This window comes from Anopheles merus, chromosome 2R (genome assembly GCF_017562075.2).
Source record: "Anopheles merus strain MAF chromosome 2R, AmerM5.1, whole genome shotgun sequence".
NCBI classification, from domain to species: Eukaryota; Metazoa; Arthropoda; class Insecta; order Diptera; family Culicidae; genus Anopheles; species Anopheles merus.
The window spans coordinates 39,075,768-39,091,837 of NC_054082.1; the positions used below are offsets into that span (position 1 = coordinate 39,075,768).

The following is a 16,070-nucleotide window of genomic DNA, read 5'->3' on the forward strand; positions in this document are numbered from 1 at the left end:
CGTTGAAATGTTTGAATTTCGTAAATATTTTGGCTTTGATCTTCAAATAAAAAATATTTATGCGCAAAAGTTTGATCTTTGAGTTTGACCTCACGATTCTTTTGATATAATTTTGATTGAGAACATTTAAATGCCAATATTATTCAAATAATATTACGTAACAAAAACCCATGCATATACTACAGGATCGATCGTTTATTACGTTAGTGAAGTTTCTTACACACATTTATTGAATTATTTACTTAAAACCTATGTTCAATTTGAAAAGTTTAAAAATAAAATTTCACGCTCCGCGGTTCATCCCTTTAGACGGTGTGCTTTTCGATTTTTTGCAATATTTCTAAATTTTAAAATACTTATCCTTCATCCTATCCTATTCTACATTACACGATCACTACAAACGACTTTGCTTTACACATTCTACTTAAGAAAACATATTAACCTAGGATTTGTTCATCAAATAATTTTTTGTGATCAATTATTAAAAAAGATTGATTGATTGCAAAGACACTTAATTCTAACATATCTACTAAACTTTCTTGAGAAAAACAAACCATAGCAGCTCACTATTGTACACAAATCTAAAATCGTACGCAGCGTACATATTTAATCAATTGCATAAACACTGTGGGTCATAGTGTGTTAACAAATAAACAGAAACACTGTTCAGCGTTTTCTCTTTAAATAAACCGTTCGACCACACTTTAAAATACACTTTCTAATTGCGTATTTCGATTACAGTGGCGATTCCCTGTTCAGGTCGTGCCTGCACCTCCTGCCATTCGAGCGGATGAGCCTTCTTCCGGTGTTTGTACAGATTCGAAATGTACCCGAAGGTCTTGAAGCAAAACGCGCACTGATACAGGCTTGTGCGCGTGTGCGTTGTCATATGCTCAGTCATCGTGAGCTTCATGGCAAAGCCTTTGCCGCACACTTCGCACTTGTACGGCCGTGAGTCGATCGTGGCCGAGCACGTGTTGGCGCGGTGCCGCATCATGTGGAACGTGGTGCGGAACACCTTGCCGCATAGATCACAGCTGACCGGATCCTCCTGCGAGTGGATCGTTTTCATGTGCTTCGCCATGCTGGCACCGCGGCGCATCTCCTTGCCACAGATGAGACACTGCACCGATTTGCGCAACGTTTCGTCGTGGTCACTCTTGTGGGATTCGAGACCGCTGCGCGTTTTGAACATCTTCGGACAATGTTCGCACATAAACATCTCGTCCGTGTGGGCTGAACGTTTGTGAGCGCTCAATGCTTTGCTATTGAAACTGGTGTGAAACAAGAGGAAAATTAGTGATGCTTCTTGCAGCTGTGCGCCGTTGTTCGATTGCGTCTGCAATACTTACTATTTGTGGCAGATGTCACAGGATACATCCTTTACACCGTGGACACGATCGATATGACTTTTAAGATTCGTTTGATATTTGAACATCTTTCCGCAATGTTCGCAGCTGTAATTTTTCTCGTCCGGTAACGACGTTTCCGGGGTGTGTGCTTTTATCATGTGCTTTTCAAGATTCTGATGGATTTCCTTACACACTTCACAGCTAAAGACAGAGAGAGAGAGAGAGAGAGAGAGAGAGAGAGAGAGAGAGAGAGAGAGAGAGAGAGAGAGAGAACTCAGGAGTTAGTATGCATCAAGGTGCGGCAATGGAAAATGGGCTAGCGCTTCATCATACCGATAGTTTTCAGGATTATTATGTACATCCACGTGCACCATTAGCTGCTGGCGGCACACATTCTTCTTGAAGCAGATTGGGCACTTTAGGAATGGCGTTTTGTTGTGCTCATTACCCATGTGCACCTTCAGATCCCAGAAGTTATCGAACGAGGTTGATTCGGGCTTTTTCTCTTCACATACTTCACAGTAGATGCGTTTGTAGAACTCAAGCAGCTCCAGATCGCGACCCTTCTCCTTCTTGATGATCACCTTCCGTCCGTGCAGCCGTTCGTGTTTGTCGCGCTTCTCCTCCTCCTCGAACCGCCGATTGCACAGGCTGCAAGGATACGGAAAGTCCTTCTCCAGGTTCTCCTGGTGCGCTCGCATGTGCTTCTTTAGCGTGATTTCCTGATCCGTAACCTTGCCGCAGATTTTACACCTTAAGTAAAGAGAAAGCATAAAATAATAAGCATTTGGTAAGCATAACCAAACGCCCTATAAAACGCTCGTGATAGCATACTTGTTCCGCTCCGGATCTTCATGCGTTTCCATGTGGCTCACAAATCCGCCCGGTGTGAAGCACTTTTTGCCACACTTTGGACATCGCAGAAAGGCTGGCTCATTGTGTACCTTCTTGTAATGCAAATTCGCATGGTGAAACCGTTCGAAGACGATTTTTTCCGGACAGTAGTAGCAGATAAATTCATCCACGTATGAAAATATCTTTTCCTGCAGCTGCCGAAAACCGAGCGATCTTCTCCCCTTATCTTTCGACGTGTTGCGATACTTCTTCCAGTCTTCGCCGTCAATAAAATCGTCAAAGTCGGATTCCAGCTCCGAGTCGCTGCTGCTAACCGAAACCTTTCTTTTACGACCCCGACGGCGGAGCTTTGATTTCGGTTCCGGTTTGATTTCGACCTCGGCTTTTGCCTTCGGAGGTCTACCTCTACCCCTTTTCGGTGGTGACGTCGGTTCGCTGGCTGGCTCCTTTTTGGTGCCCGGCTCTTGCTTTGCCTTCGAGGGACTATCGTAGTTAATGACCTCACTGTCATCATTATCCTCTTCCAGATAGTCAACCTCTTCCTTCTCATCGCCATTGTAATCGGCGTCCGCTTCGTCGTCGTCGTACTCATCGTCCTCGTTGGTTGCAAGGTAATCCTTTTCCCACTCCGATTCGGCCGCTTCAATTTTGTAGTTCGCCTGTGCGGCACTGGCTCGTTTTGGACGACTGCTGGAACGTTCGGCGTTCTCATTCTCTATGGTTTCTTCGTTGCATGCTTCCAAATACTCGTACTCTATTTCTTCCATGTCTTCCGCATTCTGAGACAATTCCTCGATCTTCACGTCTTCCACGGGATGAAATTCGAAAACTATAACGGAAAACGCAGAAAACCGTGTTCAGTTTGACTGATCGAAAACTTTCGAGGGCACGGAGGCCGTTACGGCACCCACTATGATACTCACGGTACTGTCGGATGTCTTTGGCATTGCATGACGCATCCTCCGGATCGGGCGGATAGTGTATGTTCTCGAGCTTGGTGTAGAACTCGTGGAAATCGTTCAAACATTTCCAGCACTCATCACATACGTACGAATCCTTGGCCGGTTTCACCTAAATACACAAATCACAAAAGGTACGCGTGCATTAATGTGCTGGCCAAAATGAGCTATGTTTACGAAATATGCTATCGCATCGTATGTGGACGGGAAACGCTGGGGGAACGGTGCTGGCGGCGTTACATACCCAAAGATGTTTTGTTATTACGGACGCGATGTCTGTATCCTGTTTCTCCTCACTGTACACCTTGAGAAAGCTTTGCGGCTCGGTAGTCAAGCACAGTACGCAATTTACAAACTGTTCCATTTTTAGCCAGAAAATTGGATATTTTTGCTAGTATCGCATTACTGTTGTGTTCACAAACAAAAGCTGGAAAATACTGCGTTTGACGTTTGGTGATTTGTTGAAGTGCACTGTGCGTGCAGGGCAGCAGCTTCAGCTTGGCTTGTTTTTGGAGGACAATTTTGAGTGAAAAATACCACAAACTACCGACACGTTGGGAGAATCGAAGTATAATATAGCATTTAATTCAAGAAAGATTACAGTTTTCACTGTTAATTTTCTTAAACTGTGCGATAATGCAACACTCGCGAAAAATAAACTATGCGCGATGTTTTTCTTTGACAGATAAGGTGGTCTGCAGACTGGTGGTTTCAATTTTAACTGATTTTTTCTATGTTTTTTGCGTAACAAAAAGAAATATTTTCAGGAAGAAATGAAAGTTGATATTACTCACACAAATAAATTGAACGCTGGCTGAGACTTCTGCCCATATTTAATAAACCATCGAATGTGCTGCTTATGCGCAAGGAGATTAGATACAAAATATTGAAATGTATGCGATGTTTTGGATTGATGGACGAAACACAAATCGAATAGATCCTCATCACCCTCTCATGCTGTCGAAGGATATCTAAATTGGTTTTCGTATACAACTAGTTCGTCGCGATCGTTGTACATCAAGCAAATGTTTATTTTAGACAAATTTAATTTTTATTCATTCTGATTTAGCTTACATCTACGCTCCTTTCTGCTTGTAAATTGCACCGGTGATCCCTTGCTTATGAATCATACATATTCTGGAAAGGTGAAAGAAAGCGTTAGGAATTGTTTGGTGGATAAAAACTACGCTTTCTGGCTTACTTGTCGTTGGACTCTAATGAAATGACCGGAGCACTGCTGCTAGGATCTAGTTTGGATGCTAAATCTGAAATAGCAACGATTATTCCAGCTGACTGTTCCGAAGCATTGCCTTTCACTGAATGTACGCAAACAGAAAACAAATTAGATGAACAAGAAACACTACTGTAACGGAGAGAAAATACATTACCTCCCAGACACAGTCCTTGACTATTTGCTAGAACACATCCAATGTTACCTGGTACGTCCATGCTGGAACGATTGTAGTCAATGGTCAAAATGGTATGAAGCAGCTGCTGGGAGTATAACTGAAGCAGGAAACGAGTTTGTTTTACTTACACTTTATCAAGTATGTTGTCTACCTGTTGCTCCATTTAGATTTTACTTATTGCTTATCAGGAACGGCGGAATGTGTACTATTTCTTGATAGCGATTTCTTGAAGATGAGCAGAACGTAAACGAGCTGTGGGCTGCCCGTACAATTTTGTTTTGTTTTGATATTTTTTTGTAGATTTTTTGTGTGTCAATTGGCCTCATTGGCCTCTTTAACCCCGTACAACATGGTGTGGGTTTTTGACGTTCGAATATCGCTGCATCTCGCTCATTTGCTCTTCTCTTCCTTTACTTGCCGACAGCCCGCCATGCAATTGACAGCGATTTGCGAGGTCGCGTAAGGGCTCGGACGCCATACAAGTTTACAGCCTCAGAGCCCTCGCATTAAAGAGCTTGCGAGCCTAGGCAGTTTTTTCGCCCCTAGTTTTAGCAGTTATAATTATGGCACCCCGAAAGCAGGTATAACAATGCAAATTGTAACAGTCTAAACATTTGAATTTTGACATTTTATTTTGTAAAAATCCACAAAATTAGAAATACCCAAGTGCCACAAATCCACTAAACGACCACTAAACGGCTTCTAAACGACTCAAGTTCTCTACCTAAACGGAATATAAAAAGACTTCGTTTAGCAGACGGCAAACGACTCATGCATTCTAAAAATAGCGAAAAAGCTGGTGGCGCTCTCTGTTGGTGGGATACCCCAACCAGTTGAGCTTCATCGCTTGGAGGAGAGCTTTCTCATTTCCTCTGTACTGTTGTATGGTTTCACATTGTAGTTATGCATCGCTAGAACTAGAACGGCGATACAATTGTTTAAATACTAAACTCTAATGAAAACCACCAGCACTGAAACAAGTGAGATTTGAGTAATGGTCGTTGGTGTTGATACCCACGTATTTGACCACACGACCATTCATATAGATTTTTGCTCGGAAAGTTAGAAGGCTATATAGGTCATGATAAGATGAAACTTGCCGAAACACATTGCAAGAAAAGGATAGCAATATAATAATCAATTTTAATACGCCATCTATAGATCAAACCAATGAAGCTGTGGAGCTTTCATTTTTTTTCTATGGATATTCAATCTTTCAGTCGTTTAAGCTTAATCTGTGGCGCTTGGGTAGTGGTCTTTTCGACGAATACCACCGCAAAAGTATAATTTATAAATAAAAAATAAATATTATTCCAAATACCATAAGATTTCGAGCAGATGATACCACTCGCAAACCTCGCAATGTTTAACCGGAACTATTTACAAAAAGCGTCGACAGCGAGGGAAATTCGCATCGATTTGGGGCGTTGGCGGGAGTTGGCCTGCGGCTGAATCCCAACAAAATATTCAACAAAAACTGTCACTTTATGTGCCGCAAGATGTGTAGTTACGCGGTATGCGCCGAAGACAAGGTGTTTATATTTTCAGGAGTTATTTAAAAAAAAAAATTGGACATTTTTTTTTTCATTCAGGAGGAACAGCCCATAAAGGTCGTACCATATTTTTGTTTTGATTTTTCAAATAGATTTGTAAACTGGTGGCGATTTAGCAGTAAATATTGCTGCAACATTTACAAAAAAAAATTCTTAATAAAAAAATCGGTAAAAATGCTTTAATTGTAAAGTCTGGTTCGGTTTTCAGTTAAAGGGTTTAAAATTTTGTTCAAAAACGGACAACTTCAACATCTGCTGTAATTCAAGGCATCCAACAGATGCAGCTAATTTCTTAAGCACTACTAAAAGAACGTAGATCAAATGAAGTGACTAATATCATTGCCCATTCACGCTGTATTACCAGGAATCGTAGGAGGATTAATGAGAAGAAGCTTTACAAGTATGTGAGACCATCCTGGAAAAAGGTTCCGATTCGCCCATCTGGTTTGCCAGTATCGTCTACGTAAGGTTTGCATCGTATTTGGGCCACACTTTAACCGAACGATGTTCAGTGTCGAACGGATAACCTGTCGAACCGGTGGCGACAGTGTTTAATAGCAAATGATTATAATAGCCCAGAAGGATGAACTTCCAGTCGCTGGACGTAGTGGCGCTCCGTGTAGTAGCGCATCCCGTAACTGCGATTGTCGTACCTCATGGCTAACAGCTCAGTTAAATTTTATGTATATTACCTACACTGACGCTGCCCGGACACGAACGGTGGCAAGAGTAAGAATCTGAACGATTTCTCATCCCCCCGGATCCACAAGAACAGCTCAGTTTCTCCAGCTCGTAATCCGGGACATAGGTTCCGCTACACTGTGTCTGGGCAGGATCGCGGGAGGAGTAGCACTACGCTCGCTGTACGAGACATAATTTCCAAATGAATTCCAACTCTCCAGTGGAACATTTTAATTTGGAAAAGTGACCTACAGCCGGGTAAGGAGTGGACTGGGAGGAAAATGGGACGGACCGGGCTTCGTGACAGTGGCGGGGAGAACAGGATGTTTAAGTTTGTACAAAAGCAAGCGTGGATATGACGTATAAAGAGCGTACGCGCGCGCACGCGTCCTCCCGCGGGCGCGGTTTCAAACTATTTCCGTTACCATGGTTTCCGCTTTCTTTTCACGATTATTCGTTTGAGTGGAGCTTTGAATGGGCCCAACCATTCAGGTACGCTTGCTCCTTGCTCCAAGGCTCTCCCTTCTTGTGGGCTCCATTAGACTGCTACCATATTCCCCTTACAAACCAGAAAAGTTGAAATGGAATGGAATTCTTTCATTTAACACTTCCTTTTTATGCGCTCTGGACGGCGGCCGGAAGATGGAGACTACTTCGGAGAAGGCTTGGCAACTACGAAAGTTTGAAGCATTTGTTTTTGTTGCATTTCATACGCCTGGACATTCGGAGAACTTGGCCGACAGCGCTTGGTGTTTTACATTTCCGAAAGGAAGTTGGGTAGGAATTACTAACACAGCTTTCGGGCAGAAGCTGCAGAGTAATTGCCTCATTTGGAATAATATTAGCGGAATTTGATTATCAAACGGTGCACCTAAAGATATTGGATGGATGCGAGTGGCCTCGCTGGATGTAAAGGTACATTTAATCGTACACTAATAGTCGAGAAGAGTTTCTGGCCACCGATGATAAGTTCGCAATGAGAAAAGTAATCTTTTGCGGGGCCACAAAACGTTCACAATCATAACTGTCTGCTCTGTCTGTTTCCAGCAAATTCCAAACTCCGAAGTGTTTATCTTGCTCTAAAGAACGGTCCATAGCCGTAAGAAACGCCGTGCACCCCCCCCCCCCCAAACCGTCCAATAGCTGTTTACTTTCTGTTCTGTGGAAAACCCATCAAGCTTTAGGCGTAAAGAGATTTCACAGCTGCCCTGGCTGTGGAGCGCTGCGGCTGTGACACCTAAGAACATCGGGGTGTAGAATATATATATATCCCTAGGCATCGTGGCCACACAGGACAATACAATGCATGGCAACCCATGGCTCATGGGGTCCGGGTGGATCGGGGGAAACCACCCAACGAAGCAAGAAAATCTCCGCGTTATGATAGGGGCTGCCGTGTTAGCAAAAAAAAACGAAATATATTATTCTTCAACCACTACGACGCTTGTGGGCTCGATTTTTCCCGTTCTGGTACAACCGGCGGCCGTTTATTTTCAACCGTTCCAACGGAATCCCGCAGCAGTTCGTGGAGCAGCGCGAAGGGCTCAGCGTACTGTGAGGGTATTTGGGGTGAGCTTTATGCGTAGTACTGGCATCATGGGCCTAACCACATCCCGACCTAAATCCTTATCCCTTGTACCGTCGTGCTTTGCTGCGTTTGCTGTGGATGCTGTCGGGTTTTTTGACAGACTCCTTCGCCTGGCTGTCAGAGACGGGGTTTGAATACTTCCCGCGAGAGATATGGCAGAGGATTACCGGGCGACAACGTACCGTGACCGGTTGGTGGTTTGAAATGGAGGGGGGGGGGGAAAGAAGGTGGGCAATGGAGCGGGCAGAACGGGGAGGTAGACGATTGTATGCATTGTGATGGGGCGAGGGGCACGTTTTCGGAGGGGGGGGGGGGGGGAGTTGCGGTTACGCGGGGTGCAGATGGAAATCAAGATACTGTCGGGTGCGCAGAAATAATGGCACTATTAAACTCTCTAAAGACTGTTAAGACGGTGCTAACACACCGCCATGAATGAGTAAAATGCATCTAGGCTTCCAGTTGATTAAAGTATGACGTGCCGGCTTTTGGTGGCACGAAGGGGGATGATGGTTGGCAATATTTTACTCACCAGCTTTTTGCTACTACTGGTTTCGAGGCTGTTTTTTGTGTCTGCTGGAACACAGCACCGTGGATTGATAAAAGCGTATAGAAATCGTCTAGCGAGAGATTGTCGGTGTTAGTAGTATCGCGGTTTATGTGGCGGGAGTTTAATGCGTTATTTAGAGAAAAAATGGGTGATAATTACTGGCGGGTTGTTTAATCATTTCATATTAAGATTAAACTCTCTCTCTGCGAAAGCCACTGGAATTTGCAATAAAATGTTTACTAATTGGCGTAATTCGTGTCGTGTAGTTTATATCGTTTTTTATAAAACGAACAAAGCTTAACCTTTTGCTGATAAATTTTTTTGAAAATGTATTTGCTTAATCAATGTAATTCTATCGAGAACTTTAAGCTTTGTATCGTTCGATATCGTTTCCATGTACAGGCGGACCCCGAGATACACGGTACCTCTTATACGCGGATTCGGAGATACGCGGTTTTCTAAATTTGACAATTCTTTGAGCAAATTGTACTGATTTGACACATCAATTTTAAATTGCCAAATAATTTCCGTTTTGATCGAATGTTAAACACAATTTCAAAAGGTTTAAAACTGTTATATTCAGTCAGAACCATATAAGATAATTCATAAAGTGACTAAAACCGCCCCCTACTTGCAAAATTACACGAACATTAGTGATATTTTAGCTGGAAATCACGAGATTCGACTTACGCGGAAATTCGGGTTACGCGGTATTTTGCGGCCGTTTCGGTCCCCATTAACCGTGTATCTCGGGGACTGCCTGTATTTTATAAGCTTGTGTTAGCATATGTTTGCAATCAAGTTTTCCTCAAGTTACAGATTTCGTCAAAATGAAAAATAACTATTTTATTGTTATTTTTAATTTGGAAATATATTTCGGCCAATGGGTTTTTATTAAATGTATCACTTTTTCACGGTTTTAATATTTTTTTTTCTTCTATTTCGTGATGCATGTGTAGTCCATCTCTCAATCTAATTAATAATGTAATAATCTGACGTGGACTTTACGGCACCCTTTTCGAACAGGCTCTTTGGATTAATTGCCAAATGAGGGTGCTTTACTACATTGTAGTAAAAGGGTTGCTTTCTTTTTAAATTTATATTTTGTCTGTGACTTTTTTGTACAGTAGAACCCCTGATAACGAGTATAATCCGTACCAATGACGCTTTATCATATAATTTGTATGAAAAGTGAAATAATTGGTTCTAGGTCAAGAAAACTGCAGGTATATAGGAATTATATGCATCACAACCGTACATAACTTCTCTAAGTGGCAACAGTAATACATTCATCAATTCTTAGTATTTAAATTCTGGCCTTCACGTGCAAGTAGATGAATAATGCATGCAAGAACATACTCATCCATCCACCTCACACTTGTGAAACACACGCTTCTTGGGGAGGTACACTAAAATCCACATCCTGCCCACTTCCACGACCGAAGCCGAAGAGAGCCGAATATTGTCAAAAAAGAAGGAAATAAATGGAGCAAATAAACTGAAGACACTATCTCATTCACTTCACCTGTCGATAAGCGCAGCAAAACACTCAGTTCCGCTATCTGACCTGAAAAAAAGCTATCCGGATGTGGAGTGGACGCGCCCACGGCCACCCCGGCTGTTTTCGATTTCTGTATGACTTCGTGAGTTTTGGACTAGTAGTGGGCGTTAGTGTGTCACTTCCCTTACACATTTCTTCCACACTATTACACTGCCGTTTTGGAAATAGCTTTATATATAACGATTCTTAGCATTGAAACACTCGGAATGATCACAATTTCTTATCGGGAATAACAATGAAATTGCTCGTTATGCGAGATTTGACTCATTAAGAGGGGTATTTGTAGACCATTTAGATTTGCTTGTTATGCAAAAATCTCGTTGTAAGGGGTTCCACTATACCAGCAAGCGTGACTTATAAACGTTGGGTGATATTGATTTGCGTGAATTTCAATTTATAACGAAGAGGTTATCTGCAATTTGATAGTCGCTTTGTTAATTTTTATGTATGTAGCTGAAACTATGTTGTCTATTTTATAGAACAAACTACTACATACTACACCACTGAAGAAGGTTCGCCAGAAGAAGTAGTATTTATAACACCACATTGACATTCAAGTCCATCGTCCTTTTATGATAGCAAAAGCTCGGTGAACTTTTCATCAACTTTTACCAAGAATAACGTTGGTCATTCTAACTAGCCCTGTTATCTTCGGTAAGATCGTATGACGCTGTGGCTGCGCTATCGTAAGCACTTTAAAGGTCTGGAAAGAGGGCCTCAAGTTCTGCTGTAGTTAAAAGCAATTCATCTGTTTTTTTGCTCAATTGTTTTCGAGCAAAACCAAACACAAACAACAAAAAGCTAACGACAGTTCGGGTCAATACTCCTAACTTGGTGCGATTTTCCCTGACACGGTTTTTAATTAATTCCACGAAGAAGCCGCTAAACAACAAATCACATCCCTTAAAAGCTGAACGATTCAAGCGAACCCACCGCACCACTTTAGCAACCAATTTACGCACGCCGGTGGGCCGTGCTTACAGCTTGTCAGCTATTGTAATACAGCGATCATAACGCTGCAGGGATAGACGGCTGCTGCACCGTTGGAAGAAACCTTTTCCTGCAAGCCGGTTGATAGAGGAAGGAGTTTTGGGCTCCAATTCCGATAATGCTCTCCGGGCACGAATTTGGCTCCCGAGAAGCTGGTGGTGCTGTTTCATTCTTTGACTCACTTTAGCAGCGCTGCCACGTTTAGCAGAAACGATTCTTTCATTACTCAAAACGCTGCTCGCAGTAAATTTGCTCACTAATTTGTAGCTTCCGGCAAGCTCGGGGGTTTAAACTTTGGTACTTTTACTGGCATCACACACACACACACACACACACACACACACACACACACACACACACACACACACACACACACACACACACACACACACACACACACACACACACACACACACACAAGAAGCTACGCTGCACTTTGGCCATCTTTCACTTGGATGACGGAGGATTCAACGGAAGCGACTTTCCTTTTTTTACGATGCCGCCATGAGCCCTTTGCTCTACGAAAACAACGGTCTCGATGGAATCCCACGCCACCAGCGCATTTCGTCCAGGAGGGGTTTTTGCGTCTCGCGGGGCACAAAACCTCGCCTGGTCTCGCCGTTTCCCACGGGGCACCGTTTCGCGCTTAATTTCGCTCTCGAAGATAACGGAGAGTCTCGCCAACTCGCCAATAATTAGCTTTTCCGCAGTTTCCAATTGCATCTGACGCGTGCACCGATTGCAATGGGCGTACCTGTCGGGAAATGGCGAAACCCTGTACCCGTGCCCATGCGGCACGGACGGGGGCACGGCTACACGGTCGAATCCAGTTTTCCGCTATCTTGCCGAGCTAAGCGTTTTTGTTCCACTTCATTCGGAATCGATCCGCGCGACTACCCGGGATGTCACTGGTTGGCTTTAGTGGCCACGACAGCTTAGCGATGCCGAAAGCGATATGTGCAACTTTCCCTTCCCACCCGCTGCTTCGAACGCTGCTCTTCTGCTGCTTGTTTTTGGCGTCCCGGACACTTTGCCCATTCGCATCTCAACTTTCGACTCGCTCGATTTAATTTCGACCAACAAACATTGTCTGTCTGTTCCGTTTTTCCACTCCAACTTGCACCGATTCCGGGATATGTGCCAGTCGTGGTAGTTCACCTGCTTACCATCGATGCCCCGTAGCCTGGGAACCTGATTCCCCGGGACAGTCGCTGTGTCCTGAGCACAATTCCCTGTTCTTGTCATTGTCAGTAAATCGAAGGGCAAAAAAAAGGCTCCACGCGAAATGAAACCGACCCATGCCTGCTCCACCTTGATCGCGAGGGGACCGAGCAGAAGCTGGTAGAAGGGGTCAGCAGGGAGCCTAGTGGCCCACTTGGTAAGTATCAGCCGCGGGGGGAAAAAAGTGAATCGCAAAACTTTCTTATTTTATGCCAGCACAATACGTCTTATTGCTTTTGTTACAGGGAAAAGGGCTTGCGCTTACGAATGAGTCGTAAGAACGAGCAAGCAAGCACAGGAATGAAGAAATTAAAGCAAAGTAAAGAAAGTGGAAATAAAGGGAAAGAAAGAGAGAGAGAGAGAGAGAGAGAGAGAGAGAGAGAGAGAATGACGCTAAAACTTACCATCCATAAATCATATGGTGGTTTTCTTCCGCTGTCGACTGTTGGGCTAGCGCGCGTACATGGCCGACTCCCTCCCGGATGCACATTTTGTACGAGGGTTCTTGAAGCTTGCAGCCGCAAACTGCCGGAATCTCTCGGGCGCAGGCAATGGGGTTGTGTTGATCCTTTCCATTCCGTTCCCATCTAGCTATATCCAGATTGCCGCTCGCGGAATGGCAGCGTCTGCCCTTAGGGAGACTAGCAGCAGCCCCCCCCCCCCCGTTCGGTGATGAGATGAGTTTACACTTTTGCACGCCGACCAATCGGAAGCGCTGAGGGAAAACGGGCGAAGAAAAGTCGCGTCGCCCAGTAACATCCCCATTCTCCAATCGGGTTCCCTTACCCCCTCAAAACTTGTGGCGTAAATGGTGCAATAATGGCAACTTTGTCTCTTCCAAAACGGGACTTCGTTGGTATGCTGAAGCGGAGGTTTGAGTGTGTGTGTATGAGACTTTTGGAGGATAAAATTGTCTCGGCAATATTTGGAAGTAGAACAATATTTTCCTTTCTTAATGGTGTGTCCGCTCGTTCGGGATGTTTCCGATGAACATTTTATTATTGCTCTGTGTGGGCCGGCGTGGGCTGTCCGGCTGCGGCGGGCGAGTATGTGTGTGTGTGTTTGTGTGTGTGTGCGGGGACATTGAAAATTTGCACAATTTTAATTACTTTCGGGAATGTGGCGAAATGACGGGCACTTTTTCTTCGTTGAAGTGGTGGGCGATGAGGGTGTGTTGGGTTGATCGTACGTCAAGCATTTTTAAGGGCTATTGTGTTGCGGGTTTTGATTTTAATAACAAGAGCAGCAATGCGGTGTGGTCATTGAAAAAGAAACACAATATGAAACACTGACATACCAATAATTAATACCATTTAACACTAATTCTATGACAATACAACCTACAAAAAAAAGTAAGTAAAATTGCACCGGAACATATAAGTAAATCAAATATTGTGCTTGATATTATTAAAATAGTTGAGCAATTTTGAATGCGTATGTTGATGTGTAAAATGCCACCGGTTCTTACAAGCCGGACAGTGTCGTTTTGCAAGGAACATTTTAAATCTTTGAACGATGATTTTACGATTATTTTATTAAGTCTTCATTTTACATTTCAATTTCTTGTAATAAGGCTGTATTAAATTTCACTTAATACTTAAAGAGCACGCCTACACAACTCTATGAAGAGTACTAGTTAAAACCAGTTCTAAACCTTAAAAATGTGAAGCACAAATTGACTACCAAAATTACAGCTTAATGCTATGGATATGTTCTTGAGGCGGAAATGAAGTAATGAAAACGAAGTCATAAGTGAGAATTATTTGCCAAATTGTGTTTTGGTATTTTTTTAATGAAACCGGTCGTATATGAGAAGAAATCCATGCCAAGAAAATTGAACTACTGAAATACTTCATAATAATACAATTTATTATGATTGAAGACCGCAAAATATTCAATATTAATATTTATATTTAATAATATTTAATATCATTTAATATTTATATTTTGTTTCAAGTTCCCTTCAGCCAAGACTTAATATGCATTTAATAAAATCATTTGATCTCGATGTCTTAATCTCAAATAACGAGTTTTTAATACGTTTACAGGTTGATTAAAGCCATCAATCCAAACTCCAATTTTAGTTTTTACAGGCTTCTATCAGCGTCTTCTGAACGTTTTAAAGGGTTCACAACTTTAAAGACATGTTTAGCATCTTCAAGAGACATGTTAAAACTATGGCTATGGCTTAGTACACTCGTAATAAAGCATTCGGTAGATTAAAAAGGCATAGGAAATGTGTCTTGAGTCCCCAACCAAAACTCTATCTCCGTAGGAAGGATTGCGTATATAGTTGCGTAGATGGTTACACAAAAAAGGTGAAGAATTTAACGTATGCATATGTGTAATAGCTAATGTAGGACATACAATAATTTTACACCCCTTTCATGCCTGTTTGGCTTTGTGACACACGCGGTAATAATGCAATTATTGCATTGTTGTGCTGTTAAGATGCATCCACGTTGTTCACTCCTGTTATGGGAATGAGAAAAATGAGAGTAATGATGTATAATATGCTAACATGCTTTTCGATAGCTGTGTTTGCAATGCTGTACAAATCGGTAAATGTGTATATTTACTTCACCATAATTGTGATGGCGTTCATGCTTTCCTGCAAATACACCACCCAACAAACCAACCTTACCAAACGCATTTCGCAATCGAATGGATCAAACAAACGGTTAGCATTATTTATTCGAATTTGAAATATCTGCACACCACCAATAGAAAGCAGAAAGCGACGGGCTGGGACTGATGCAGAAACAACAAACAAACCCTGCTGCCTGCGGGAGAAAAATAGTAGATACATTTATTACAATTTACCCGCTTCCAGCTGATTGCTCGGGCAAATGATGATTAATTGATTGCAACTCAACCTCGAAAAAGGTATCGAAGCGCGACATTCCAGCTGGCCAGGCGTTTCGGGCAGTTTAGGGCATGCTGTGAACCATAAATATTTGATTGCCACGTTTTGCACATTCATTGTGCGTTTGCATGAAACGGGTGTTCGAGCACGCCAGTCGACAGGTGAAACAGGTTAAAACGGAAAAACAAAGCTCTAAAGCATCCCGACACCAACACGCTGAACCGGTAAGCAAAGCTCTGTCAGCGTACATACGGGGCGCAAACCTTTTGTTTAGTGGTGCTGGCTAACGTCAGCCTTCCAAGAAATGACGACCTACTACTGCTGCCAAGCGGCCTTCTCTCTCTCTCTCTCTCTATCTTTTTTCTGTTTCAAGGAGCAACAGTGGTGTGGGTAAGGGAGATTGGGGCTAATAATGTACGGTAAAATATGTGCCAGGACAATCTGTCGCATCGCCGTTGCCAACCGATCTCCTCCTTCCCTTGCGTTTA

The 16,070-nt window shown here is 43.0% G+C and overlaps 2 protein-coding genes across 2 annotated transcripts; both read right to left on the reverse strand.

Moving 5' to 3' along the window:
- Positions 1-185: 185 nt before the first annotated feature.
- On the reverse strand, positions 186-3,837 carry LOC121589769 (zinc finger protein 595-like). Its single transcript, XM_041908887.1, has 6 exons — positions 3,411-3,837; positions 3,131-3,278; positions 2,187-3,036; positions 1,686-2,105; positions 1,353-1,553; positions 186-1,274 (listed from the first exon to the last, which is right to left on the reverse strand). Exons 1-6 carry the CDS (start codon positions 3,528-3,530, stop codon positions 719-721), a joined length of 2,295 nt encoding a protein of 764 aa, XP_041764821.1. The 5' UTR covers positions 3,531-3,837; the 3' UTR covers positions 186-718.
- Positions 3,838-4,194: 357 nt separating this feature from the next.
- LOC121589770 lies at positions 4,195-4,903 on the reverse strand. Its single transcript, XM_041908889.1, has 4 exons — positions 4,704-4,903; positions 4,555-4,616; positions 4,368-4,482; positions 4,195-4,303 (listed from the first exon to the last, which is right to left on the reverse strand). Exons 1-4 carry the CDS (start codon positions 4,736-4,738, stop codon positions 4,243-4,245), a joined length of 273 nt encoding a protein of 90 aa, XP_041764823.1. The 5' UTR covers positions 4,739-4,903; the 3' UTR covers positions 4,195-4,242.
- Between the last annotated feature and the right edge of the window lie 11,167 nt (positions 4,904-16,070).

What these genes read in the sequence shown, in the direction of transcription:
- LOC121589769 (XM_041908887.1), bottom strand. Translation starts at nt 3,530, where the DNA reads ATGGAACAGTTTGTAAATTGCGTACTGTGCTTGACTACCGAGCCGCAA. An exon ending in TAATAACAAAACATCTTTGG is followed by an intron (nt 3,279 to 3,410) that starts GTATGTAACGCC and finishes TTGTGTATTTAG; the next exon opens with GTGAAACCGGCCAAGGATTC. An exon ending in AATAATCCTGAAAACTATCG is followed by an intron (nt 1,554 to 1,685) that starts GTATGATGAAGC and finishes CTCTGTCTTTAG; the next exon opens with CTGTGAAGTGTGTAAGGAAA.
- LOC121589770 (XM_041908889.1), bottom strand. Translation starts at nt 4,738, where the DNA reads ATGGAGCAACAGGTAGACAACATACTTGATAAAGT. An exon ending in GACAACATACTTGATAAAGT is followed by an intron (nt 4,617 to 4,703) that starts GTAAGTAAAACA and finishes CAATCGTTCCAG; the next exon opens with CATGGACGTACCAGGTAACA. An exon ending in TCATTAGAGTCCAACGACAA is followed by an intron (nt 4,304 to 4,367) that starts GTAAGCCAGAAA and finishes TCACCTTTCCAG; the next exon opens with AATATGTATGATTCATAAGC.